This window comes from Lineus longissimus, chromosome 3 (genome assembly GCF_910592395.1).
Source record: "Lineus longissimus chromosome 3, tnLinLong1.2, whole genome shotgun sequence".
Taxonomy (NCBI): Eukaryota; Metazoa; Nemertea; class Pilidiophora; order Heteronemertea; family Lineidae; genus Lineus; species Lineus longissimus.
The window spans coordinates 8,094,453-8,121,308 of NC_088310.1; the positions used below are offsets into that span (position 1 = coordinate 8,094,453).

At 41.0% G+C, this 26,856-nt stretch overlaps 1 protein-coding gene and 1 long non-coding RNA gene across 2 annotated transcripts; both read right to left on the bottom strand.

Moving 5' to 3' along the window:
- Positions 1 to 1,192: 1,192 nt before the first annotated feature.
- On the bottom strand, positions 1,193 to 13,547 carry LOC135484733 (uncharacterized). Its single transcript, XR_010446487.1, has 8 exons — positions 13,463 to 13,547; positions 11,046 to 11,121; positions 10,348 to 10,417; positions 8,752 to 9,438; positions 8,129 to 8,232; positions 7,624 to 7,748; positions 6,017 to 6,379; positions 1,193 to 3,081 (listed from the first exon to the last, which is right to left on the bottom strand). It is a non-coding gene; the product is annotated as an uncharacterized LOC135484733 (long non-coding RNA).
- Positions 13,548 to 20,597: 7,050 nt separating this feature from the next.
- On the bottom strand, positions 20,598 to 25,585 carry LOC135485648 (E3 ubiquitin-protein ligase NRDP1-like). The gene has a single exon (XM_064767938.1). The coding sequence runs from the start codon at positions 22,547 to 22,549 to the stop codon at positions 21,569 to 21,571; it is 981 nt and encodes a 326-aa protein (XP_064624008.1). The 5' UTR covers positions 22,550 to 25,585; the 3' UTR covers positions 20,598 to 21,568.
- Between the last annotated feature and the right edge of the window lie 1,271 nt (positions 25,586 to 26,856).

The window sequence follows — 26,856 nt, forward strand, 5'->3', positions numbered from 1 at the left end:
ACATGATGTCACTCTTCTTTACCAGTCTGGCTACCATGAACCCCGCTTTGCGAGCACTCACCAATTCGGGGTGTATTGCGCTTCACACCCGCAGAATTATCCAAGGCGTGTCTGCCATTGCTCCATTTATGAGTAATCACACATCTAGGAGTGTCTTTTCTGAAATAAAGGTTTGCTCAAAAAGCACACATCTGCACATGTCTTTTTTGTTTTTATTGATGAACTCAAAAAATTTACTCTGTCAATTGGGTTAACATTGCTTGACAGTCGATAAGAGTTAGTGAGATATCTTTGAGATTTACTTCCCCTTGTCGGTACAGCGAGTGCCGTGTCTGTAAAATACTACACAGTCTGGTGTCGTCGTCATCCCTTTACAATTCACAAAACAGTGACATCCCCCCCGGAGGCTTTGCTTTTGTAGAGGGCCTATCCCATCCGAGAGGGCAAGATCATGGCTTTTGTCGATTGTTGTGGCCAAACATGCCAAATCAATGTATCGTGTTCAATTGGCTCAGAGACCCTGTTTTTGGCCAGCCAGAGTCCCATCACTTAGTTGCGTACTTGGCTAGCCCTTGCCCTGGGGCCAAGACACCAGGAAGACCATCAAGGGACCAGAGTTTTACGTTTTATTTCAAAGAGATAGAACTAGGCAGTTTTGGGTCGAGTGTCTTGCTCTATGAAATGAAACGATATCACATTCATGACTATCTGGTCATTACTGCGGACAAGTGCGTCACTAGCAGACCCTGCTTCACACACAGCAAGAACAGTCAAATGGTAACGTCATTTGTTATTTAGGGTGCATGAGGGCATATTTTGATGCCACTGGAATGCCCAGTATGAAAACAGCTCGAGTGTCATGTGGTATTGAAATACCCAGCATTACAAAGATCATGATCAATGAACTCTTCTCCTTGGGGTGCAAAGGTCAGTATGCTTGTAGTCCAACACAATGGTTATAGTCGTTGCAAATTTATGCATAATCCACCAGGTAAGATGACCTCAGGGGCGACTGAAACTGACAACACTAAAAGTGTGTCATTCCAACTTCCATTGGGATGCAAGACATAGGAAGCAGTTTATTTGACCTATTTTTCAGCGTCAAAATTTGGTGAGCATGACGGCTACGGTGAAAGGTTTCGAATACAGGCGAGTCAATAAGCAAAAACTGTTTCTCTTTCAAAAAACCTTTATTGTTGTACATTCCAAGGAAAACACATGACGAATTGGAATGTTGTGTAGGAGGAAACCCGCATACCGGGAGAAAACCTACGCAATCGGAGGGAGTCGTCATCTCCATCACACAGGTGACAGGTGCTTATGTTTGAAATGACTTAATACATAGTACACTATAATTTATACAATGATCGTCATCCATTATTTTCTTGCTGCACCACTCCGAAAGCCCAATACAAGAAGAGGACCAGGAGATATATAGGGGAAGACATGGTCAACTTCTTCACAAGATGTCACAAAGAAACACTGATAAGTGTCCTTGCAATACAATGCTAAATTGAGATCAACAATAGACTCAACTACTCCACCACAATGGTTTGAGTTAGCACTAAACCTCTGCATGCATTCATCATGTTTAACATGAATAGCTTTTGTATTAAAACCTATTGTTCAGGCCTTCAGGTGAGCCATGTGAGCTTAACAATAGGTTTGGTCACTGCTGTTGACTTGGAGGGCCCAATTTGAATAACAAAGGAACCACATTTGTCATGGCCACTGGACAGATCTGGCTGCCACTTAGCATGACAAAAGGAGCAGTTCTGACATGTCATTTGCATGACAAAAGAGGTGACCTTGACAGGGCAAAGATTAAAAGTTGGCTCTGCCATACTTTTTGCCAAGTCATGGAGTCTAGATCTCATTTACACATTTTACAAAATATTTACACACAGGATTTACAAATACATACATACGAGACAAAAATTTTAAAACGTCTAAAAGTTGACGTTTTTAAATTACACTTTTCTCAATCAATTCAGTATCAAGTTCAAAATTGTCATAACAGCAGGCACCAAGTGCTCACCTATTGTCCAAGGAGATGTACCCATGGACAACATCATCATCAACAATTTGGGGTCCCTGGTAAGCCGTAACAAAACATGCATGCATGCCACCATTGTCGAATGACACGCTTTGACAACGGCTCACTGTGTGACCACTGGGGAAGGATCAGTCTTTAAAATTTCAATAAAACAGTGAGAGTTTATCTAACTGTTTTAGTTCAACTGGATTAGATGTTTTGGTATTTCAAGAAGGAGGAAATTCAAATTCAGCATATCACTGTTGGTCATTTGTCTCGAGCATGAAGGTACATGTATTGAGCAACTGAGCCAGCCAGTGTGATGTAAGGTCCAGGGCATCGGAGCCCAGACCATGTCAGTTGATTCTGTGGTACTGATGAGATTGAGAAACAGTATGAAAGGCCTACAGTTCCATCAGACACATGTGTTCTTGTTTCGTGGGGTCAGCGAAACAACAACACATGGACCCCATGTCTAAAGTGATGGATATACCAGTAATTAAATATCTGATGAATTCGGTGATTTTTAAGCAGAAAAATAACTTATGCCTGAAAAGAATTTCAGGGTCCTTATATGCCAAAGGCGGCTGTTGGCTCCTCTGGTTGCCATAAACAACCCGTCCCCCCAAATTGTTGTTTCTTCTTATCTTAAGCACAAAATTTAGCTTAAAAATCCTTTTGTTTGGGTTCTGGCGTGCCTTATCATTGGCTCCCTTGTTAGCAAGAAACAACCCAACCCCCCATAATTTCAATTTCTTCTTTGAAAAGTGTAAGATTTTGAACCATTGCACAAGTCATGGTCATTACCAAACATAGATTAAAATAATCTATGCTGTCATAAGCAAGGTAAATATTTGCCTTCTCACCATCAGAAAAATTTAAATTTTCATTAAATCACCTTTCAATCAGATATTTTGATAAAACGATAAAGCCTACGGTGACAATACAATCTAACCGTCGTACTGTTACTTGACGGCGATGGGAGCATGGTTGGGATGTGCTGGGTCAACAACATCCTTCTCCCTTCTGTGGGATGGCTCATCATGCTGAAAAGAAAAAGACAACATGAAATTAAGGTTGTTCATGTAGGTGCACATGCTCAAGTTGTTAATTCAATGTCAAGGGGCCATTGTGCTGACCGTTTAGATATCTTGTAGCAGTAGACAATTCATGCTGGTTAAGAAATGTGCCCTAAGTTTTTAGACAAAGGACTTTTCGAAAACATCTCTATTAAACCTTCATTCAGGACTCTCACTCTGAGTGCCGATTTGGATTAGCAAGAGACACAAATCTGTGTTCCTCCTTGACATGCCTGATGTCATGACTAATTCTATCCTTAGAAAATCAGCAGTTTCAGATGGAGCATAAGCATCAGTTTTGTCAAAAGGGCGGTTCAGTTAATGAACACTTTCCAAGTCATTTATCGGATTTCGGAATTGATACCGAACTGGAGGTTTTAGGTTGTCTCGCCAAAACCGCAAGGGTGGACCTAAATTGTAGACCAAAGTCAAGGCAGAGCCAACCAGGTATATGTCCACCCTCGTGGTTTTGGTTAGTCTGAATCAATCATGACGTTTCACCAACCCAAGTGGCCCAACCATAACCGCTGAACTCAAAATGAGGCTTTCTTGGCACATGGTGCATTTACACTGTAAAGTGCGGTTCATTCTAAATCCAGGTGTTTTAGAATACTAGTTACAACACGATTTTCATCAGAATTGCACAGATGATAATTCTAACCATTTTTCATATTTAGTGGAAAAAAGGGTGTCGTCATAATACTGCTTATATTAAAATGTAGCAAAACAACAAAGGGATACTCCTCAACACAATCAAATTTTTTGATTTTGGCCTATACCCGTATTGACATTTGGTTGGTGCACAAGCACATGTAGAACAGTCTTCAATTCACGATTTATAATCTAATGAGTAGCACTGTTGACTGGTGCTGAAACTATTCACGCTGTATGAAGGATATATTTAGTGCTGAATCTAACCTGACCCAGTGTATTAGTCACCAGAAGATGGCCAATTTAACCCCCCCTCCTCCCACCTATAGTCCCCCTTTAATGTGATTCAAGCTCTCGATGTCATTCCTTTGACTTAGTACATAACCTGTCCGGTTTAGAACCAAGGTATTTAATCTGCTTAAAGATCAGAGATGCCCTGCTCTTCAGTACTGTAATCATGCACTTTGAGCATTTTAAAACAATCCAGAAACTCCTCAGCGGATATCAGGTAACAAAAGGCTACTTAATGACTCCATGCATGTTTTGCTGGCTATTCCCACGAAAAGAGAACTGCACTCGTTCATGTAGGCCAGCATAGTGTGCGACGTCACAAGATTGAATGTCACGTCATAACGACCTCTGTTGTTGTGAGGTGCATCATTTTCGTAAGTGCCTAACGCTATCGTCTCTGGTAATTCGTAAGCTTAGTCAAGGAGTTTTTTTAATGCCCAAGCAAACTAATATTTTGAAAGATCTTCAGAGGAGCTGCTGGTCTGACTGGATGTTTTGTCAGCAGAAGGCTCTGTTGTCCCATCACTTGGTTGTGTACTTTGCTAGCCCTTGCCCTGGGGCCAAGACACCAGGAAGGCCAACAAGGGGCCACAGTTTTACGTTTCATTTCAAAGAGTGTCTTGCTCAATAACATTAAACGAAACAGAATCACATTCATGACTATCTGGTAATTACTGCAGACAAGCGCGTCACAAGCATACCCTGCTGTTGTTGTGAGGTGTGTCATTTTCGTAAGTGCCCAATGCTATCGTCTCTGGTAATTCGTAAGCTAATAGTCAGGTGAGATTTTTTAATGCCCTAGCGCACTAATATTCTGAAAGATCTTCAGAGGAGCTGCTGGTTTAACTGGATGTTTTGTCAGCAGAAGGCTCTGTCGATGACCATTGGATATTTGTCCCAGGTGCAGCCCCCAGTCAATAGACGGTGACCAGAAATAGACTACACCCCATTGCCCATCTTATGAAAATGTACAAGATAGGACGCCATGAAGGATTCTGGTGTAGCAGGAATATCTGTCCCAGGATAGAATGTCACAGGAGCAAATTATTCCATCATGCAATTTAATCTGGAGAGTTTAATAGCAAACGTCTTTGGTCTCAATAGGACTATACCTTAATTCATTACTATGTAGGACATTTTTCCACGTGGACACTTAAAAATGCTACAGCGGCTTCAAGCTTCAGCATTACTCTAGTTTTGTTGATCTAAGACCAGTTCTGAATAATCAGAATTTTTATGCACATGGTTGTTTGACACCATGATACATGTTCAACTTGGATGGTAGATGGTTAGCTAAACTGAGTTGGCCATTGGCCATTATGTCACTGTTCCAGCTTGGCCTTTGTTTTGATAAGTAACAGTATATTGACCAGATCTTCGAATTGAGACCCTTTGCCTGGTTGCTATAAAAAAACTGAAGTTGGAGATCACGCCTCCTTATTGCTGTCCCGCTGCCACAATGGTGTTCTTACGAGAAAAGGCGGACCTCATGCAGTACCACATAATGGGCAATGAGCTGAGAAAAAGAAACAATTGATTCTGTTAAATGTACCGTGAACACAATGAGGCTGTTCCTTTGCCCTCCCAGTCCCATTAGTGTAGAATCTAGAAAGTACGACAGTTTTCATGTTTTCAAAGCTGTTTTTCTTGTAAAAACCATATTTCTGAATGATGCACTCCTATGGAAGAACAAGCTTACATGTGTGGAATGTGTAACAGATATTAATTACGAACATTCCTTATTGTCTAGTTCTCTTTGCAACATTTTATTGTTTTACTGATTAAGATTGGTCGAAACTATCATCACCGTGAGTCTGATGAAAATCGCACTGTAATAGGTGTCGCAAAAACAACGTTGGAAAATTGTTCCTCAATAGAGAGCTCACGATCTCTAAATCAGGCCAATGGCTGCACCTAATCAAGGACATTCGAAAAACTGAAATTGATTTGTTTATATTACCGTGTGATGGCATCCTTCCAAAGGTATGAGATGGCTGTCCTCGTGGTGGCTGCAGGATATCATGTCAGGGCTCCATGTCCGTTGCTTTCCCTAAGTCCGGAGAGTCCCTTCGGAGTTAGATTGTCATTACAGTCCATTAGAAGATTGTCATTATAGTCTATTAGAATGACGGACAATTTTAAGTGCCCCTTTCTTCCACACAGCAAACACGTTTCCTTCCTGATCTTAGCAAAGGTTCTCCTTGAATTGGTATGTCAAGGCAATGTTTGCTGAACAGCGGTTCGTCACTCCTGCACATGGATATCCCTCAGCACAACCATTTGATCCACTGAATCCACTCGAATCTCAGTCATCTGCCCATATCTGTGAGCGAAATACAAAATTCAAGGTTATTCCATTGTTCTACCATAATTATTGCACTTGTGCCATAGGGCCTTTCATTCAGTTTCATCAAATTCACTTAAGTAGTTTATGATAGAATCACTACCCTTAAATCTTACACCGTTCGTTAAGGACGAGATGTTTGTAAGTTAATTTGAAATTTCCAATTGCACAAATATGTGCTAAATATAGATTTCAGCACTGGCACTGCCGTTATATAGAACTACAAATACCAGAAGAACCCAGTTTCAGCGAACTCGTATGCATAATAACTGTTCTACAGCATTGTGAATAACTGCAATTCTATTTTCCTGGACCACCAGTAATTATGAACGGTGTGCCCCTTAAGTTAAAGCCCTCACTCAGTCCCTTCAATCTCATCGCGCCTTGACATCTTGTCCGTCCCAACAGTATAATTTGCAAGTTTCGGGTTTCTAGTCTTGATATCAACAACGGTTGAGATTGTCACCGTATTTTAACTCTTACCCCAGTCCATGCTGAGAGCTTTCAGTGGAACTGGAACTCAGATTAGCTGCTCAATCAGCACTACAACCTGAGCATTTTCAACCGGTGAGCCTGGGACCTCATGACCGCTTGTCAGAAACCCAAACCACTGCACAACTGTGTCTCGTTTACTTTTATCTTTGACACAGTTTGTGTTTAGTAAGGGGCAATGCAGTGATAAAACCATGGATAGAAAATCTAATAGCCTGTCTATTTTCAGTGCAGCCACAGAACATACGGAATATTCATTGGCACACCCTGTAAATACACTTTAGGGCTGAGTTCATTCGGTTTCACAAGTACGGTATATGCAGGTCCAAGGTTTCCCAATCGACGTGCGAAATCTCCCTGAAGTTGCTGAAGTCTTCAAGCAATATGGGGGTATCGTTAGCATAGCGCACCTCTGCCCGAATAATCGAGTCCATCAAAATAAGGCGGCTGAAGTGGGTTTTTCAAAATCATTGCTAGTTTCTTGAAGGGGACATGGATTTTTTTTAAGAAATGTGTTCTTGTCTTGATTTTCTAACAGCCTTAATACCGACAATCACAACGCTATACTACTTGACACTTGATTTGCAATTCAATTCAAAACTGAGGTTGCTTGTGAAGTTTGAAGATAAAATCGACCATTTTGCGACTCTACTATACTCCGGTATAAATGAAACAAACTCAACACATGGCATGTTCACCCATATACTGTTTTGTCTTCTGTTTATATTTACCATATATGCGTTGGATTCCTTCGTCATCCAAAATATTTGAGAGTCACATCTACCATAGCACGAATTGTAGATCTTGGTTGAGTGGTTGGGTCTTCTCGACAGCCATCATCTCAATCTGCAGAGGGCTAGATAACAGGAAAAATACATTCAAGGACCTATCTCAAAATGAATAGATTGAAACCAAAAGATTTTTTTTCTTTTCATTTGGGTGAGATGGTTGTCACCTTGTATATCCATGCTCATGTCTGATATTACTAATAACCATACATAAAATGTAACTCAAGATTTGTCCAACTAATCAAGATCATCGAGGTCATGTTGCTCATTTGGCTGTTACATTCAGGTGACCTCACTCGGGGATAAAAGTTCATGACTTGGCCACCAGGGTGCGGGTTCGGAGACATGAAAAATGATTTTTCTCTCTCCTTAACGGCTGGTTGGACAGTTATGAAGTTTGTTTCATTAATGTAGATATAATATCAACCAGGACTAAGTGATGCTCAACCTGTAGACTGCAACATTGCCTTTTGTGTCCCTTGTCCTTAATTGTGTCCCTTGTCCTTATGTCCCTTGTCCTTGTGGCCGTTGTACAATGTTGGCTCAGGCCGCCTAAAAAGAATCATATTTTTTGTTGAGGGGTTTATCTAATTTCTGAGTGTTTCTACTGCACATTGCGTTCACACTGAATCCGATATTTAAAATGGTTTTCCAGAGAGCACTCTTCGGAATACGTATTGGCTACACCAGTTTCGAAACGGCTGCACCATGCCTAATGCGCATGCAATTCGATTTGAAAAGTGAACCTCTTGGCACGTATTGTAGTAACGTGCCTTTCGCGGATGAATGTCCCTGCCCTTTGTTGTAGTTAGAAGATAATCATGACAGGAACAAGCTAGTGAACATGCTCTCTGCCAATAGACCTGTTTTGATACGCATTAACGCCCAGACTACACGTTTCAATTGGTTGAAGCAGTTTCAACACTGTATGAACAGAATTGAGTGTGGCAGTCCCCAATGCGTATAAAAGTTGAAATTGTACGTCAGATTGATACTTTTTTCGGAGATATTTTAACATCTTTGTAATGTTTCTTTTAATTCAGATGTAACTGAGGACTAAGTGATGCTTACCCTGTATGGCTCCAACATTAGCAGCAACATCTTCTTGGGGTCCATCCAGTGTCTTCTCGGCTGACGAGTTGGAGGCCGGCTCTCCTTCTTCATCGCCGTCTTGTCGATTTCAGGGGGCATATATTATTAGCTTTGTGTGGCACAAGGAGGTCAAGGACACTGTTGTTATTCAAAGAGCCCAATGTCTTCGTCATTAGTACTAAACTGGTTTAGCACAATACCCACACGGACACGCCTGACATTTCGTCCGACGAAATTCCGCAGGTTAACAACAGGCCTATCACCCAGTCATTCCATCCCCCTCGAGATCAGGTAGGGGATCGCTGGCCAGCTATTGCATACTATTGTTAACATTCGTACGACTTATCCCGCCAACACTCTAAAACAAGGGGACCAATTGAATGACTAGCGACACGCAACTGTTTATTGCCCCCATCAATCAACCACAATGACTCAAGGGGAACACGTTCCTTGAACCTAAGTCCATGTCATCACCGTCGAAACTTAGATGAGGACCGTGGAACAAAGAGGCAAGCATGCCTGGGACCCAGCCACCGCGCTTTGGAAATGAGATGAGTTAGACTCAAGTCGCCAGTCACGATAACCAAATACACCAAGCGTATAGCTTGAATCGAACCCGATCTATCATCGTCATTGGTCACCTGGCCTGGCCTGGACAACTGAAAGCTGAAGAGGTTAAAATAGATGATAAGCAGGAACCAAAAGAATAACAACTGAGCTAGATAACTATGATAGCTAGATAACTACGATAACTACTCTAACAACTAGAATAACAACAATATAGCTACAAAAGGAGCAAGTCAGTGATCAGACACACTTCCAACTCTCACAACAGGCACTGTAGTCTCACACCCCCCCCCCCCCCCCCACATGACCTCCCACACCCTTTTCCTATCCCGTCTCAAACACACACACACACACCTCCACACATCATATACTGCGGTTACGACTTTTGAACATCCACTCACATGAATTGCTGATGGAGGCGTCACTGTCAATCTATAAAACATGTTCAAAACTTCATGTACATTGTAGCAGTGGCTTTATTTGCACATTTTATAAAAAAATATTCTTGTGATAAAAAACGGCAAAATATAGACAAGATAGTTTTGAATTCTTGATCTCTCAGGAAAGTGCACATGAAAAGGTCCTTGCAATTGGGATAAAAGTTGTATGTGATTTGTGATATTTTTTAAATTTCAGTATTAGTTCATATACCTCATTGATAAGGCTTGGTCTATGACAAGTGTTTGACTTGCTTATTGGTATGTTTTATCTTTCACTTGTCATACTTACAATATTCACCTCTCAGTGTGTGGCTTCTATCAGTTTTCACCACGTGATATTGCTTTGAAACTGAAGCGCTGAATGCAGGCATATCTGCCATTAGCGTTGTCAGTTAATTCTTTAGCTTGCTGGCAGATTGCTGTAACTAAGAGTGACACATCTGAGGACTGACTTTTCACTTGTGGCCTTCAATAGCGTTGTTTTACTACTTTATTCTAATAACGGTAAAATAAAATTGACAGTGGCAACTCAATCAACAATTTGGGCAAGTTGTTACTTGATGCATACCCTTCATCTAATCATCTTGCGGTTCATCCAAAAAATCTTCGGTTGCAATCGCGGACAAGGTTGGTGACATCTGTAATGATAAATTGGAACAAATGCATAATGCATTATTACAGCAATTCTAGTGTTTTTAGTCATGAAATTACTGCCTAAATATGATGATGAAATACATCATTTTTAGTCATGAATCTCGTTTCCTTCATGGAATTGATGGACTTTCTTCTTTCATTTTATACAAAGTTGCCATTCTTACGACTAGTTATAACAAGGATTTATGCAATTTGGGGAATTAGGGAGTTGAGATTGGTGTTGGGGAAGGGGGTTAGGGTTTGGGTTAGTGCTAGGAGGAAGGGTTTGGGTCTGGGTTAGGTTCAGGATCAAGACACAAAAGTGAACACAACTGTCATAAGAATGGCCAGTAGTTTGTATGTAAAAATCCAATGGGACCATCAGAACAACAGCTGCGGCCATGTACTTATGTAATCAATGTGAGCTTAAGTTCATTTTAAAAAACTCGTGATCAACCCAAAACTAGCAACCAATGAGATGGCATCACTGCTTCAAATTTAGCCTCCTGATTCAGTGACCCGATTGTACCCTCCAGTTCTTTTGCACAAAAGCATGCAATTCTCATATCTTTTGCCATTTAATAGGGCACCTCACAACCAATGACAGTGAGAATCTAAAACTATTATACATACCTACATGTAACCCTTCACCTTGCAAACCATACCAGCGAGAATCTTTCATTGCAATTGCGGACAAGGTATGCGTCATCTGTAATGATAAATTGGCAGAGATGCATATTTCCAAATTCCTAAAGTTTAGAGCATTTTTTCATTTTTAACTCTGGTGACCTACAGTAGAATAGCTATTAGAGGGGTGTCTGTCTGTTAGTCCCTCGATCCATCTGTCCTAAGGGGCACAATTTGACTAAAATTTTGTGTACTTGATTTAATTTTCATTTCAAGAATTTTTACATACTTCTTGGGTTCCAGGCAGCCATCTTGAAGCCAATGGTTGTATAGCTATATATAGTGATGAATATTTTATGGTCGGCGTGTCTGATATTAAGGGGTGATCACATATTATGATCGGGGTTGTTGACTTGACCATACTTCAAGGTCACAGGGTTCAAATTTCATTATTTCACCATAGTCATAGTGCCATTGTGCCTTTTGGCAGTTTTAATGATTGTCGAAGGGCGCTGGGCCCCAGCAAGCACGTCACATGAAAAACTACTCTTGGCTACATAATGTGCAACTTTTTTATTTGATCAACTTTTGAGGATCCCATAGATCATATCACATAAATGCCTCCATAACTATTTCCGTGCAAATTTTCATCATTGAGTTTTACGATGGTCTTAAAGTACCATTGTGTTCTTCCGACACTTTCGCTCATCAGCCAAATAGGTCTCGTTTTCACACAAACTTCTTCTTCTTCTTCTTCAGCGTTCGCTCTGCACTTGGAGGGGTCATTCTCCTAGGAGTAATCCTCCTCCAAGGCAGGATGAGCGTATCCTGCGTGCCACTACGGTTAGGCGCCAATTGGGTTTATTGGCCTAGTGGTCCGACTTTGGCGAGAGAGATAGAGTCCACGCAAGCTACTCATGTTTCTCACTTGGTGGGATCTTAGCTTGCCCTGGCATTGACACCAGGTACAAGGAACCTCGGTTTTGAGTCTCATTCGAAGGACTGTGAAGAGCCAGGAGTTTTAGTTCCTTGAAAGCCACGCTGGTTCATCCAGACATACGATCATGGGTTCTCCCACAAACTACCTTCAGCGATATCTCATTAATGCTGCGCAAAGTCCATTATAAGCCCATTTCACTATCATCCTTCAACGTTTGTGGGATGAGGGGTTAATGCTTTGCGATGCTATTTTTGATTGGAGAATCAAGGTGCATTTGAAATATATTACAACCAGAATCTGGCATTTCAATTGTTACAAACCTGATTTGCAGGACGATTCATAACAATTTACTGAAATCTAAAAGTATCGATCCCTAAGCGTATTAAGCCAAATTAACTTTTCCAGCAAAAAGTCTTATTGATAAATAGAATAAGTAAAAGTGAACAAATGTGACTCGTCACACCAAAACCAGGCGCATGTCGCACAGAAGATGAGCCTAAATGACACCAGAAGATAATGGGAGAAACTGATGTGCTCATATTTCACAAAAGGCAGACAATAGAGAAATGAACAAACAGTCCGTCTCAACCTGCCAAGCTCAGAGCGACATGCGCCTGGTTTTGCTGTGACGGATCACTACATGGATGGGGGGGGGGGGGGGGGGGGGCTTTCAACCAAATAGGAAACTGGTCATCAGATTAGAAATGATGCTTGTAATAAATCATTTCTACAACAATTAAGGCCAATGCATAGATGGACCCCATCCTGATGTAATCAGTGGTTTTAAATATACTCCGCCTCTTGATATTTCATGTAGGAGTATAAAAAACCTGTATCTCAGGATGAGATGGAACCATGTTCCTTCGTGTTCATGAAAGTACATGTTGGTCGTGAGGTCAAGACCTACATACAAACCAACAGTTGCGCATGACTCCACTTTGCCAATCTAAGAAGCACCATAACTCAAGCAGCAAACAAAAGACTGCATGGTTGCACACCACATGTTCTTTTGTTCATTTTGCCAATAGGCTCGCAGTGACTTCCTCCAGATGGTGTAAGGGCCTCTATGGTAAAAGTATTACCCAGAGGACATTGTCACCTCTGGTCTGCATGCAGGCCTCCGAAATAGAATCTTTCCAAATTTTTGGTGTTTGATAGGGCTCTGGTCTTTCTTTGTATTAATTGTGACCCGTCACAGCAGAAGCAGGCGCATGTCGCTCTGAGCTTGGCAGGTTGAGACGGACTGTTTGTTCATTTCTCTATTGTCTGCCTATTGTGAAATATGAGCACACTTCCATTATCTCCTGGTGTCATTTAGGCTCATCTTCTGTGCGACATGCGCCTGGTTTTGCTGTGATGGGTCACAATTGAAAAATACAAGGGTAAAATACATATTAAGTTGCCCTCTTCAAAAATCCATTAGGCCTACAAAAATAAAACATGAATAACATAAAAATTCAGTTAGACAGAAGGTGATACCCACCTTGTAGAAGATTTGTGCTAAACACTAATAATTTTGCAATTTCAAATGTTGAAATGAGGTAAAATTCGAGCAAAACCATGTGCACCTTGCTGCAATGAATGTTCAGCCTGCACTACACAGTCAAAGCTAAAGCAAGCATTGGAAGGCATAAGATGTGACAGGTAGTGGTTTTATGTAACACTCCCACACATTCTTTCAAGGTTGGCATAGTCTTTTGTCACTCCAAACAGTCAAACAAAGGCTAATCCAAGTTGGTAATGTGATTGGCCATAAGGAATACATAAGTGACCAGTTTGATTTGGGTGGGACTGATTTGGAAATAGTATAGGGTGTTAATCAATAGTGTTGCTAGTTGTAATATTGAATATTTTTTTCATATATCATTGTTTTTTTCCTAAAACAGTTTCTTGTAATAAAAACCAAAAGGAAGAAATGGTGCAAACCTGAATGATACTAGCCATTCATTCACACTTTTTATTGCCAAACTTCTCTTTGAGAGAATTCAGTCAAAAACTAGCAGTACTACTCAATCAAAACCCTGTTGTAAGTCATGATGTGGTTTGTTTTATTTGTTTGTTTTCAACAAGATACAACTTTTATTCCATTAAAGATTCTTTTGGGGATTAATATCTTGGATTAAAAAAATTCATAAACAGTTTAGAATAATAAATCCGAACAAAAATAGAATACATCTTAGCAGACTTTTCACTTGATTTTCTTTATTGGGGTAAAATTATGACTATGAGAAACTTATGAACATTTCATTGGGGGAGGAGGGGGGGGGGCTCAAAAGCAAAATGATATCCGTCAGGGATAAAATCCATGGTCTCTTAAAAAGGAGACAGAAATGAGCGACAACATGTGAGTTATTTCAGTCAAATCTCAAATTAAGGTGGTCATCTCAGGGATGAATTAATATTGGAGATAAACCAGAGTTCAAATTGAATAGTTTAACTCTAGCATGAATCCATCATTCCTCTGATTACTGAAATAATTTGCAATAACATTGAATGGTTTATCTCCAGCTTGAATCCATCCCTCAGATAACCACATTAACTTGAATTCCCATTGAATGGTTTATCACCAGTATGAATCCTTAACTTGAGTTCCCATTGAATGGTTTATCACCAGTATGAATCCATCCCACAGATGACCACATTAACTTGAATGATTTATCAGCAGTATGAATCCTTATCCCTCTGATGACCGCACTCACTAGAGTTAGCATTGAATGGTTTATTACCGGTATGAATCCACATCCCTCAGATGACCACATTAACTTGAGTTCCCATTGAATGGTTTATCACCTGTAGGATTCCATGTCCCTCAGATGACCACATTAACTTGAGTTCACATTGGATGTATGAATCCATATCTCTCACTCTTAGATGACCGCACTCACTAGAGTTAGCATTGCATGGTTTATCACCCGTATGAATCCATATCACTGAGATGATGGTGATATTAACTTTGGGCCCCAGGTCCCCCTTCTTTCTAAGGAGGTGAGTGGCATCCTTTTATTTAAATAAAGGTAATCTAAAATCCTCCTAAGACTCATCCCGACAATATCAGGCCGTTTCACTCGATACATACTTACTGTGTTGTAGTCCGGGGTTGTAGGCGATGCATAGGCATCCGGAGAGCCTCGCCCGAAGTGAATGAGACTGATAAGATGGATGTGACAATCACCAAGTGACGACAGAACAACCAAATGCCGGTGTAGTAGAAAATGCCCTCCCCCCCTTGATGAAAGTGTCAGGCCCACCACATTCAGACGGATTATGGCATCTTTGTTCCCTTTTTTCCCTTTGTTCACATTTTCACTTCTAAACACCGGACAACGTGTTTCCGCTATAGTTTGTCGTTCAGTGACCAGATGGCATTACTGAAGGCCGAGACTGGTCCATGTCGTTGGCACACACTATGAATTAATTTACTTTTTCCAAAGAGAGTATAATATGTGCGCCGGAAAGTGTGTGTTTTATGCAGCTCAGTATTGCATATCTAAATAATTTTTGACATGCAATTATAGTTTCATTATATTCTCCATAAACCACTCATAATGCTTTGAACACTTCGTTTTCACAAGAGTAACAACATTTGTCAACTATAATTCCATTCATGATGCTAAGAACCGTAAGCCGCCCCAGGGACAGTGAAAGGAATCAACTCGGGGCTATTTTGGGAAGAAACAACCTGCTTCGACCCGTCTGAACTGAATTTCACGTTGGTCTCTCTGTACGGTGGAAGTTTAATAAACACTAGAAAGCAATCTAAATATGGGGAGTGTGAAACTCCACACCAAATATTGACAAAATGCATGTTATAGGTTATACCATATTACAATGCTTCCCCATGCATGCTTCTCTAAAATTACGAAGAACATATCACATGACCGCGGATAAATTCAATATTTGACATAGATTTATACAACTAACCGAAGGACCGTCGCCGAATACTAAACCATTTTTTGCGTGGCCTTTGGTTCCGATGTCATGCAGGAGAGAATTGTCTTTTCAAGCACAACTACAAATAATACCAGTTGGCGTCCCACATCTTTCATCAATCGAGCTGAACATAAAAAATATAAGTAAAGAAAGAATTTGCATTTTGTCTTTGTGGCTTTTTTCGGCAGACGAGAGATAACAGGGAGTTTTCGTAAAGCCCCCGAAACGTCAACGTGAACGCCTATCCCATTGTTCGACATCATTATCAGGAGGCCGTCGACTACGGGATCGGCGTTCACGTTGGCGTTGCTAGGGATTTGCGAAAACTCTCTATACCTTGTGTCAAGCGCAATTTGTCTCTTTCCTCGATTGTCTGATGTATTGGTTTGATGTACATATCGTATCACGGCATCTTGACTCATGATAAATTGATTGATTGGATGGCAAGAAAACCGTCAATTTAGTGGCATCACTCACCCGACTGGATTCTCTACAACAGGGACCTGCACTGTAGTCTTTAGCACAGTGACTATCGGACCATGGATGCCGTCAGGGGTAAAAAATTAAATTCTAATCAAATCTGTCCGCCGAAAAAAAATGAAACAAGCCCAGGCACCAAGCAGTGTCCACTCCTGGCGAGTGACAATGCCCGAATACAAAGACAAACATTGGCACAACCCATAAAATCAAATTGATTTAACCTACTTTTTGTTTTGCTACAACTCGGAGGAATACCTTAGACGTCAAGAAATCATGGCTTAATAATATTTCTAAAGTTTTCTTTGACAGTTTGTTTACGCAAACAATTAAGGTATAAGTGTGTTTGATTCTATCATCATTGCTCTTCATCTTATATGTTCGATCTTTTAACTAAATGTTCTTTTGGTATTATTGGTATGTCAAATACTCTTGAGATGTATTTCCGACTTGGCGAAAGATACCGACAACGATGCATCATCTTGACCCCACATGAACTTCGGGCCCTTTCACTCCGCACTTATCAGTGACCGAGCTTACGACCACAGTAGCGTGTGCTAGATGAGGAGCATACGACTGATCCTTGTATTCGAGGATGCTTGACACCTGAGGCTTAGACAACATGCTACAGGACTGATAAAGATGAATTTAATACGCAATGCCTAGCAACATCACCTTGAGTATATATACATGTACATACATTTCATAGCAGTTCCCATCAGCAAATAAAATGGAAAAAAATATCAAAAATAACCACGGCCACGGCTTCATTGCTATATCAAGGACAATACGATCAATAACTGATCAATAAGCCATGATTCGTCACTGGAACAGGTAACCCAATCGCGCTAATAGTATAGCCCATGCATGTCTCTTCTGAGATGACACGAAACTAGCATCTGCACTTTGCTTCTGAAAACGTCCTCTCTTCTCCCAATGGCATCCTCCGGCAAATAACACCAGAGCACTTCCCTCGCCTCACCAATATCATTTCCCTGGCTTGTTATTCCTTCACTTGACTCGCCTGATGATGTTCGTAATTCGATTGATTTGACCATTAAACCGCTACAAACCTGCTGGTGATTGATCGTGGCTTTTGATTACCAAACCATCAGCGCACAATCCAATCATGGTATCTCAGCAACTGCATGGTCTCGTGATAAACAAACCTCTCGAAAGTCAACAAGAAGCCAAAATGGATTTTTATCGTTTGAAGGCTCGACTGCCAAATCTTTAAACCTTGCCGACTATGCTTACTCTATTATGTAATAGACTGGTGAAGGAAGCTGAGACGACGTTTTTCCTCGCCTGCGAGACTTCTACGAAGCCCATCTCAGTCACCCTGCCTAGAGCAACATCTGACAGAGTTCCGGAGCTGCCCATGGATAGGTTTAATGGTAAAGTCTCTAGTTAATATGGCTACGGATTCAAACAAAAACCTTTTAATTCAAACTTAGAAGTAATTTCTGTTGGTTCAAATGAGATTAACGTCATAAAAGCTTCAGAGACAACAATGCTCTTTCCTTCATGAGACCGCCATTAATCCTTCAACAGTCAGCCGTCATACATTGCACCAAAGGGGTAGGTATAAAAACGCTCATAAAAGCTTTAGAGAGTTAAGATTGACAATGAATAATATATTTCCCAGCAACCCAGTTTCATTAATCAAGCTGCAAATTAATCACACTATAAATAAAACAAGTAACATTGATTTCATGAAGTAATAGTCATGAATCACTCTTCGGGCCATTTGAATTCTGGATGCATGGCTTCAACATATTTACATACAAGTGGCAGGCGATTGGACCATTGTAACCAGAATCATTACCCAACCTCATGTGAGAGGAAAAATACTGAAACAACCTGTAATATTTGTGTTGCATGTTGTCCCATTGCAAATGGATTTCTTCTCTTTTCACTCTTCTGTTTTGTAGTAGAACTCCGCTTAGTGGAGACTTCTCTATTAAGGACACCCTATTTGCCTACCTGGGAATGAGCATGTTTCGTTCCGTTAGCACTAATTGACCGTCACGAAGAATGAATCGATATTTCAAAACACAGGAGGTGCCATCAATAACATCTTTTGATGAGACATTGAGCAACACAACGGGTGTTGGACAACACTGACTCGGTTGGAAGACTGTGATTGTTGGTAATTACCAGACCTTTGTCAGTCTCGCTTTGCTTATAAACCATGCATAGCTGGGTGGGCGACATCTTTATTCAGTGACGACGGCTCCACGATCCACATCATGATTTCTAGTCGTTCTTCGCCTGAATCGGCATATGTTCCGTTCTGACTTGAAATGTTGTCGATAGATACAATAATAAAGCTCAGCCTTGTAAAAACATGCTTTTTAGCACAAAAAGGCTAATTTCATTTATCAAGTCTTTTCCATGAACGAATGAGACGAAAGCGATAAGCGTGGGATCTTTCTATCGCAACAACCACAAACCATATCGACTCATCAAGGATTAACATTCCGAAATTGGTCTCAAGGTACTATCAACAGACATGACGTTTTTCTATTGGTTGATTGATCGATTTCATTTGATTGATACTGAAGATGAGTCTCTTGAACCACAGTCAAGTTCAGGGGTTGTAGGTTCCTCCGAATCGGTCACATCAGAATATCAGAGAAAAAGGAATGTTGTCATTTTCAAGTGAAAAGCCAACACTCAGTGCTCTTGGTGAACTTTCCGGGTTCAATGCATGCCGCGGATTGGGTCAATCCTAAAGTCTCACCAACACACAACGCCGATAGATCGGCATCGTTCTTGATGGGAAGTCTGCTGATATTCGACAGTATCAGGTTGAGATATTGGCGGGTTGAGATATTGACGGGTAAGATCAAGGTTCGGTAACATCAAAAAGTCTCACGAGAATGTTAGTATCAAAGATCGATGTGTGACTTGTAATCTGTGTCCATATCGGAAGCTATTCTCAGGCTTTATGGTCTACAAATTATCGATTAAACAGCGGATTTAGTGCTTATTCTGCGTGACCAATGATTCCTGGCGTACACAAAGAGACGACCCATTTCATTGTGTTCTGGAACACTTTCTTAATAATCTATCATACAAGCGATCATTCACACATTGTTGATAACGCTCTAAAGTATATGTTCTTTGACAGTAATAGCCTTAGCCGTCAGTCAACTGTGATATACTGTTGAAACAGATATGTAATGTGTACCAACAAAAAGAAAATGCTCTCCATCAATATGTCTGTCACTTTAGTGGGTTTGGTGCAGTTTGACCTAAGACATCTTGACCCTCAATGTATTGACATTGCTCAGCTTCCAGATAACGTGCGCCGCGGAGGCTACCGAGGCAATACCGCTGGAGTTCAGTATGAACCCAAGTCGACGTAAGGTGCACCCTGCCGCTGCATACAGTTGCTTTCAAGCTGTCACAAATATCTTTAAGTATGGAAATAGAATGGGCCCCTGTGGCACCTGTGACTGGGGGATGGCTCTTATATAGTGAAAATAGTGCCTAGTGCTGATGCATGGAAAACACCAAGGCTTTCGATCATTGAGTGATCTCCGCCAAGCACTGCGAGTTCCCAGGGCAAACCGATGGGCGGAACGTTAGTTTTCAGTTGAATTTCTCAATATCTTTGCCGTCTTTCTTTGCGGTTTTTACACTGAAAGGACATACTTTAACCTTTAAAAGATGCAATTAAGTAACAAAGATATCTTAACGTGCAAGTCAGAAAATTACAGTAATCATATTCGTATTTCCTCTTTGAAAAGATAAATATCAGAGCAATGTTTTCGCAACACCTAATCCGATCGAGGGCACGTTTATCGGAAATCATTTATGTTTGTGAAGTTGTGGAAATGAAAAAGCATTTGCACTATTTGGTAAAGGAAATAGCCTTTTATCTCATCAATCATTGCAAAGGATTTTACAGGACAAAGTCAATGTATTGGAATGGTACCTCCAGGCAAGCAGTTTTTCCCACCGAAAACACCATCCTGTCAATGCGGTCTCCAAGTCAGTATAAGCTGCAGGCAATTTGAGATTTGGAAGGCGCCAAGCTTTTTTGTTAAGTAACAGTTTATTAAGTATCATAATGATCAGCATGGTGCGATGATAAAGCCCGGTGGCGGTGCTTATCAGGAGCTATCAGAACTCGATGCAACTTCTTCTTCTTAGCGTTCTTAACTGTTCTTGGCTTATGACACTTAACAAAAACAACTGGAGAAAATGCCTATTTATATGTTTATTGCAAAACCAGATCAGTGAACATATACTTATATCCATGCATACAATACGGTATCACATATACAATACGGTATAATACAGGTGATATTTCAATTTCTTTTTTTCGTACGGTAGATATTGTATGACTGGACTGCTTTGCCCGTGAGAGTGTGCCCTGCAAGGGCCAGCAAGGCAAATCGGTTTTCAGCTGAACCTCAAAATGAAACTCATGCCGATTTGTCGGTGGTGTACAATTATACGTCAATGGAGGAGGGATACCGACGCCACAGTGCCGATAAGAAGAAACTAACTCAAAACAGAATATCGAATTCTTTCTAACAATGAAAACTATACTTCACTAACCCAAACCCAGATACAACTTGGCACCAGCAGATTATTTAAAGCACCCAAATACAACTTGACTAAACTGAATAATATCACAACAGTAACTTACTTAAAGGGACCCAGATATTGTGAACGATGTCATTTGGTAAACTTTACTTTGGTTGTCTGGGTCCCTAGTAGATGGTGTCCTTCAGAGAGCTACATACAGAAAGTTACGTACGTGTGCACGATGGTCGAGATCTCTCTAATGTATCACCACACGTACAATAAGGCTCGTCATAATCAAAGACATTGTCCTTGATAGCACGAGTACTTTGAAAACACTAAGGCATCTAAATAATTCATGATTTGTCCATGATAGCACGAGTACTTTGAAAACACTAAGGCATCTAAATAATTCATGATTTGTGCGTCAACCCTATCTAAGTGTGAACGATGATGACACTATCATTCGCCAAATATATTACGTCATATTACGAACGAAAATCCAAGAGTTTCCTGGTTACGTTGATTTGTGACTGATCTAAGATGTCACTGGCATGGAGGTAGTTTGTCCTCTATAAGAAGATGCCCTGACAACAGGTCTAAGTTCTCGTCGTCCTTGTGTAGGACGGACCTCGTGGTGTCATATGGACAGTAGCGTCCCTTGGTTGGCGTTACTGACATGAGCCGATTGGCCGCACGAGTTCGCCGTAATCCTAGCAATGTTCCGCATCCAGAGTTGAAAGTGGACCTTCTGGTTGTCCGTAAACCAGTTACTGGCATTCGCTGTCGCAATCAGCATATGCGCGTCGTCAGGAAACTGACCAGGCCTGGAGTAATGTTCATAGCATCTCTTGATTGCGCTGAAGATACGGTTCCGGTCAACATACGACGGTTTACGGAGTAAGAATCTTGAGATGAAGTTTGAGAGTTTGTTGATGGTGTGCGGGGCGTAACCGTACTCGTAATCGGGGTCAAAGTCAACGAATTGTTGCTCTAAAAGCTGATTACGTTTCTCCTGCAGTTCATCTTTCGTCTTCTTTAGGTCTCTTTCCATTGTCTTATTCTTTGCCTCGGCGCTCTCTAAGTCTCGTTTCATTCGTTTCATTTGGAGTTCCAAACTAACCACCCTACACGCCAATTCCGATTGCATTGCAGAGCTGCGATACGAGGACCGCGCGTACGGTCCTTCAGGGATGTCGTTGTTGACGACCTCAGCGATACCGGCGCAGCCTATCTGATGTCCCGCTAGCTCTATCTTATTCACGGTCACCCCACACCCCGCGCACTCAACAGGGGTATACCCACAGCTCTCAAGATGAGTCTTCAATTTCTCTAGTCTCATCACAGTAGAACATCCTCTTTCAGAATTCTTACAAGTCACATTCAAACAGTTTATGAGGTTCCTCACTGAGTGTATCGGTCTGGCCTCTTTAGGTGCCACCCTGGACCGACATTCCGGGCACGTGTTGGTACCAGGGCGAGCCAACCAAGTCTCCAAGCAAGAAAAACAGAAAGAGTGCCCGCAAGGTGTCAGCACCGCATCCTCCAAGACGGCACTACAAATCGGGCAGACGAGATTCTGGTCAATGTTACACACGAAATGATGAATTCCGAATCCCATCTTTGTAGCGTATGCCGTCACAAGCTAAATATCAAGTGTTTGCACACACAATATAGATTACGTACTGCTGATATCACGTATTCGCACCCGACACTTTCAATAATTCGTCGTTTCCAATAGCAACATATCTCCTTGATTTCCCTGAGGGAAATGTCCCCAGATCTACCATATCAAAGTATCCTTGGATCACTAGAATGCCTGACATTCGTAGTGGAACTTCCACACACTTGTATATAGCAGAACAGTTTTAATGATCCCACAGCATGAATTATAGTCCTCTATCCTCTAGGAAAACAGCAAAAGCCAATTGCTGCTGGAGAATTATATTACAATCATTTATGTAGTATCGTGATCTGGGGTAATAACGGTTAATTGCCCTCGATCTGATGACATCGATGTTCTTGCTGTGACCTTTAACCAACAGCTACGAGATGAGATGCCATGGCGATCAAAACAAAGCAGCAGAGTCTCCAAATGTGGACAGAGTTCATGTAAAGTTCTTAAATCCTCTTACCTGTTCCCATTGATCCGATTGCGGAGTCCACTAGTGATAAAGACTGTCAGTTCTGACAACTAACACAAAAGATGTCGGTTATACAGTCAACAGAATTTATCCAATTCCTCGAAAGCAAGCTCCGCTACTGCTGCATAAGTTCATCTGTCTCACCAACAACGAAAGAAATGCACTGCAATATTGATAATTGAGCATCAACGAGCCCCAGATTTAGCAACAAACGTCAGTCAGTTTGAGTCATCCACTTCATCCCTGCTCCAAAGAAGATTGGCATACGAACTATGCATCAGCTTCTTTCATCAGCATCTCAAGGTGACGAGAGTTGTTTCTACCAGGTGTAAGCCAAAGCTTTTCCCACGGCGAGTCTCGGAGCTTACCAGGTTCCTACTTGCCTCGATTGCAGGCGATCTATTGATTCTCCACCCAGATGAATGCAGATACCGAGATATGAATGCAGAGACTTCGTTCACCAGTTGCTTTTCTGATATTCCTATGCTGATAATCGTAATCAAATATTCTCGAATCGATTGTGCATCATAGTGTAGGAACGAAGATACTGTATACCTTTACCATCTGGTTCGATCCTCGATATGAGAAGCAGGTAGCCAGTTTAATTGTTGTTGTTGATGATGATGATGATGATTTGCAATATGTTTGCTCTAGTCAGTTATCGATTGTTCATCATCATCAGCAGAACAATGTTGTACATTAGTTTCGTCTGCAGAACACTTTGTATTATCACAGTCTGATATAAGGCAAATACCCAATGTATTGTCACTTCATGTTAGTAAGGTTTCATGTCATGTATAGTCAATTGACCCACTTACATGTACTCCATGATATAAACTCGTAAAAAATTGGCAATGGCAGTTGTTCAAATAGCAGCAATAATCAAGTGTTTTTGTTAATACAACTTACTGTGCATCTGTCACTCGTTCCTCTTTGGCACTGGAAGGCATGTTACAAATCGACAAATCAAGTTGGATCAGTGGTGATAACATCCTCGGAGAAACCGGACCAGCGCTATCCTTTATAGGACCGATGAGATTTCTGTGGTTACCGGTAGTCTTTTCCCCGAACTGTCACCGCTAATACTCATTGTTACCGATAACGTTACTAATATCCCTAGTTGTTGCTGTCACTGTTATTCCCTGTTACCGACAACATAACTGGGCTCGCCTTTGCAAATGATAATACTAGATATGCCACGGTGATGACAGCTCTCCTGAGAATCGAATTTCGTACCGACCAATAGCAGACATTATGATTATGTCCTCTTAATGTTCGAGAATACAATTCGTTTATAATCGCTCTCTAACTAGTATTTGCTTTATCTACGTGTTGCATTCTAGAATCAATGCCTGGCAGCGAATAATGTGCAAACCTGTTATCATTACTTGCCGATCGATATGTTCAATAATGTATCAATAGCTGATTAGATCCGGTGATGTACCAACATGATCCAGAGAATAGATTGTTTCTAGCATTACTGACGAATCCCTATTTTTAGCAGACGGACAGTTTGACTGCAGCAGACGTGGAGATGGTTGTCAACAAACCAGTATTATTCCAGAATATGCGATAAGTCCAGAGAAATCAGAGTACTCCGTTGCATTTTGTGATTCATTTTCAGCAATAAACAAAAATAATGCGCTCTATCAATGATCACATCTAATGCTGGATGCGCCCGAGTCAACCTCTTCCATTATTTGTCATTATCAGCAATCACTTAACCAAGTATGAAAAGTCCTCATGATTCAAACGTTTTCTCAATGGTTCATGACTTCTGAAGATTAATTGTCCGACTTTTACGTTTAAACACTCTTTGCAGCGCAACAAATGGTCGAATTGAAAGAAAATTTGTTCTGAATGCGTTTTTGGTATGATCCTGCTCACCTTTACGACGCGCAATGCAAGTATAATTCAAAGTTCAAAATAAACTTTCAAAGCAGCATGTGTGAACTACACAGCCAGACGACAGCTTTGACGATAGTTGTGATAATCCAACAAGATTGAGAACAGCATGAATGCTATCGAAAAACCGCACAATGGCAACGTTTTTTTCTGTACTACTCCACGTGTCCTTCAATGAGGCTCGGCTTACACCCGCTTTGTCGTGATCAGACAAATAAAATATCTCCGCGATTCCCCCGATACTCTCAAACTGCACCTCCGTTCTAAAAAAACTTTTCCGATTACATGTCTTCAAACAACGATATGTGGCACGAATGATCCATTCGCGGTCTCAACTGTTCACTCTTCACTTTTGACCAGGGGATGTCGTGCAGATAAGTCGTCTGCTGTTAAAATGTCACATCGTCATGACCAAACAAGTCCAAATGTCAAAAAACCTCAGGCGATTCCATTAAAACATCCATGTTAGGATGGCGATTTATCCACAGTGTGAAGAAGGATCATATCCCAAGGTCCACGCAGACGATATCACGACATTGACGTCTGCTTTTCTTCGATTCTCTGCCTGGGCACCGCACCTTGCTTACGGCCAAACAAATCAGACATCGAGATCGCGAGCGGTTTTTACCTTCCAATATCAACAAAGCGCATGCGTTGAGATTTCCCCGATGGGAATGATCACTCTATACATTGTGAAACACCTCCGGGATATTTATCAACGTATTTATAGTCGAACAAACATACATCGACCAGATATCATTCATAATGCCTATATAGTCATCTATTGCAGGTTTTAATAACTAACCCAGAAATCATTTGAAAGATTTCAATCAAAATTTCTCAAACCTATCAAAGGCACCAACAATATTTAGCCATGATAATCCCTCGCCAGTGTTTTCATTACAAATTTACCTATTGTTGTCTTATGTTGTTCCATTTTATTTGGATCGAACGTTTCATAAAACATTTCGGCAGCATGATAAGTGTTCCGTGTTTTCAGCAGTTGTATGGTAAAATTAACGGGTATGAATATCATATGTCTCATGAGGTCATGCTCTCCCCAAGGGTCGTTTTTCGGGCAAAGACATAACATCTGCGGGAGGTGAAGCTTTTCTAAAATTCTAAGACTTTTTTTCTTCCCAATTAGCGGTAATTGGGCATTTTATTCATCGCATCGTATCTTGCCATGGTGTAAGCTGGCAAATTTAAGTCACGCATTAATTCCGGTAACATTTTACGATTAAGTCATATAAGTAGTAAGGCATGTTGTTTATGGGGATTCGTTAAAAATAGATTCTAGGCGGGAAATTCAACAAAAATTCTCAAATAGATAACAGAGGGCGCTTTAATCAGCGGGGAATTTGTTGAGAAATAGTTTTCAAATGGATAAAAGATGACGCTTCAATCGGCGCAGCGGGAAATTCAAATATTGAAGTGACAACAGCCCATACTACCACAAGATGGCGTCGGTACGATTGATCTCTTTTTAAATATTTAGGGTGGCCTTTAGAAAGGCCTTTTTTGGTCCTATTGTTTTTGTTTGGAAGGGTAGCCCTTCACACGAACTTTGGAAGATGGTCTTTGTGAAGCAGATACCAGGTTGTTGGCCGCTTCGAAGAATCGACTTCTGCATGTCTGTAGCAGGAACCAAGCATCGGGAGTAACCTCTAACATAGTGATGTTGAAGCTGTCTCTTCGCACCTGACATACTCGATCATGCTTCCATCCATTGTGTCGAAGATTTGCTGATAGAATTATTACTCCCATGCAGGTGTTCATTTCTGGTTGGCAGTTCTTGTGTACAAACTTGGCCGACTCAATGACGCTCTTGGGTAGAGTAAAGATTGGTTTTTGGTAGAGGTCTTCATCCTGGAGCTTC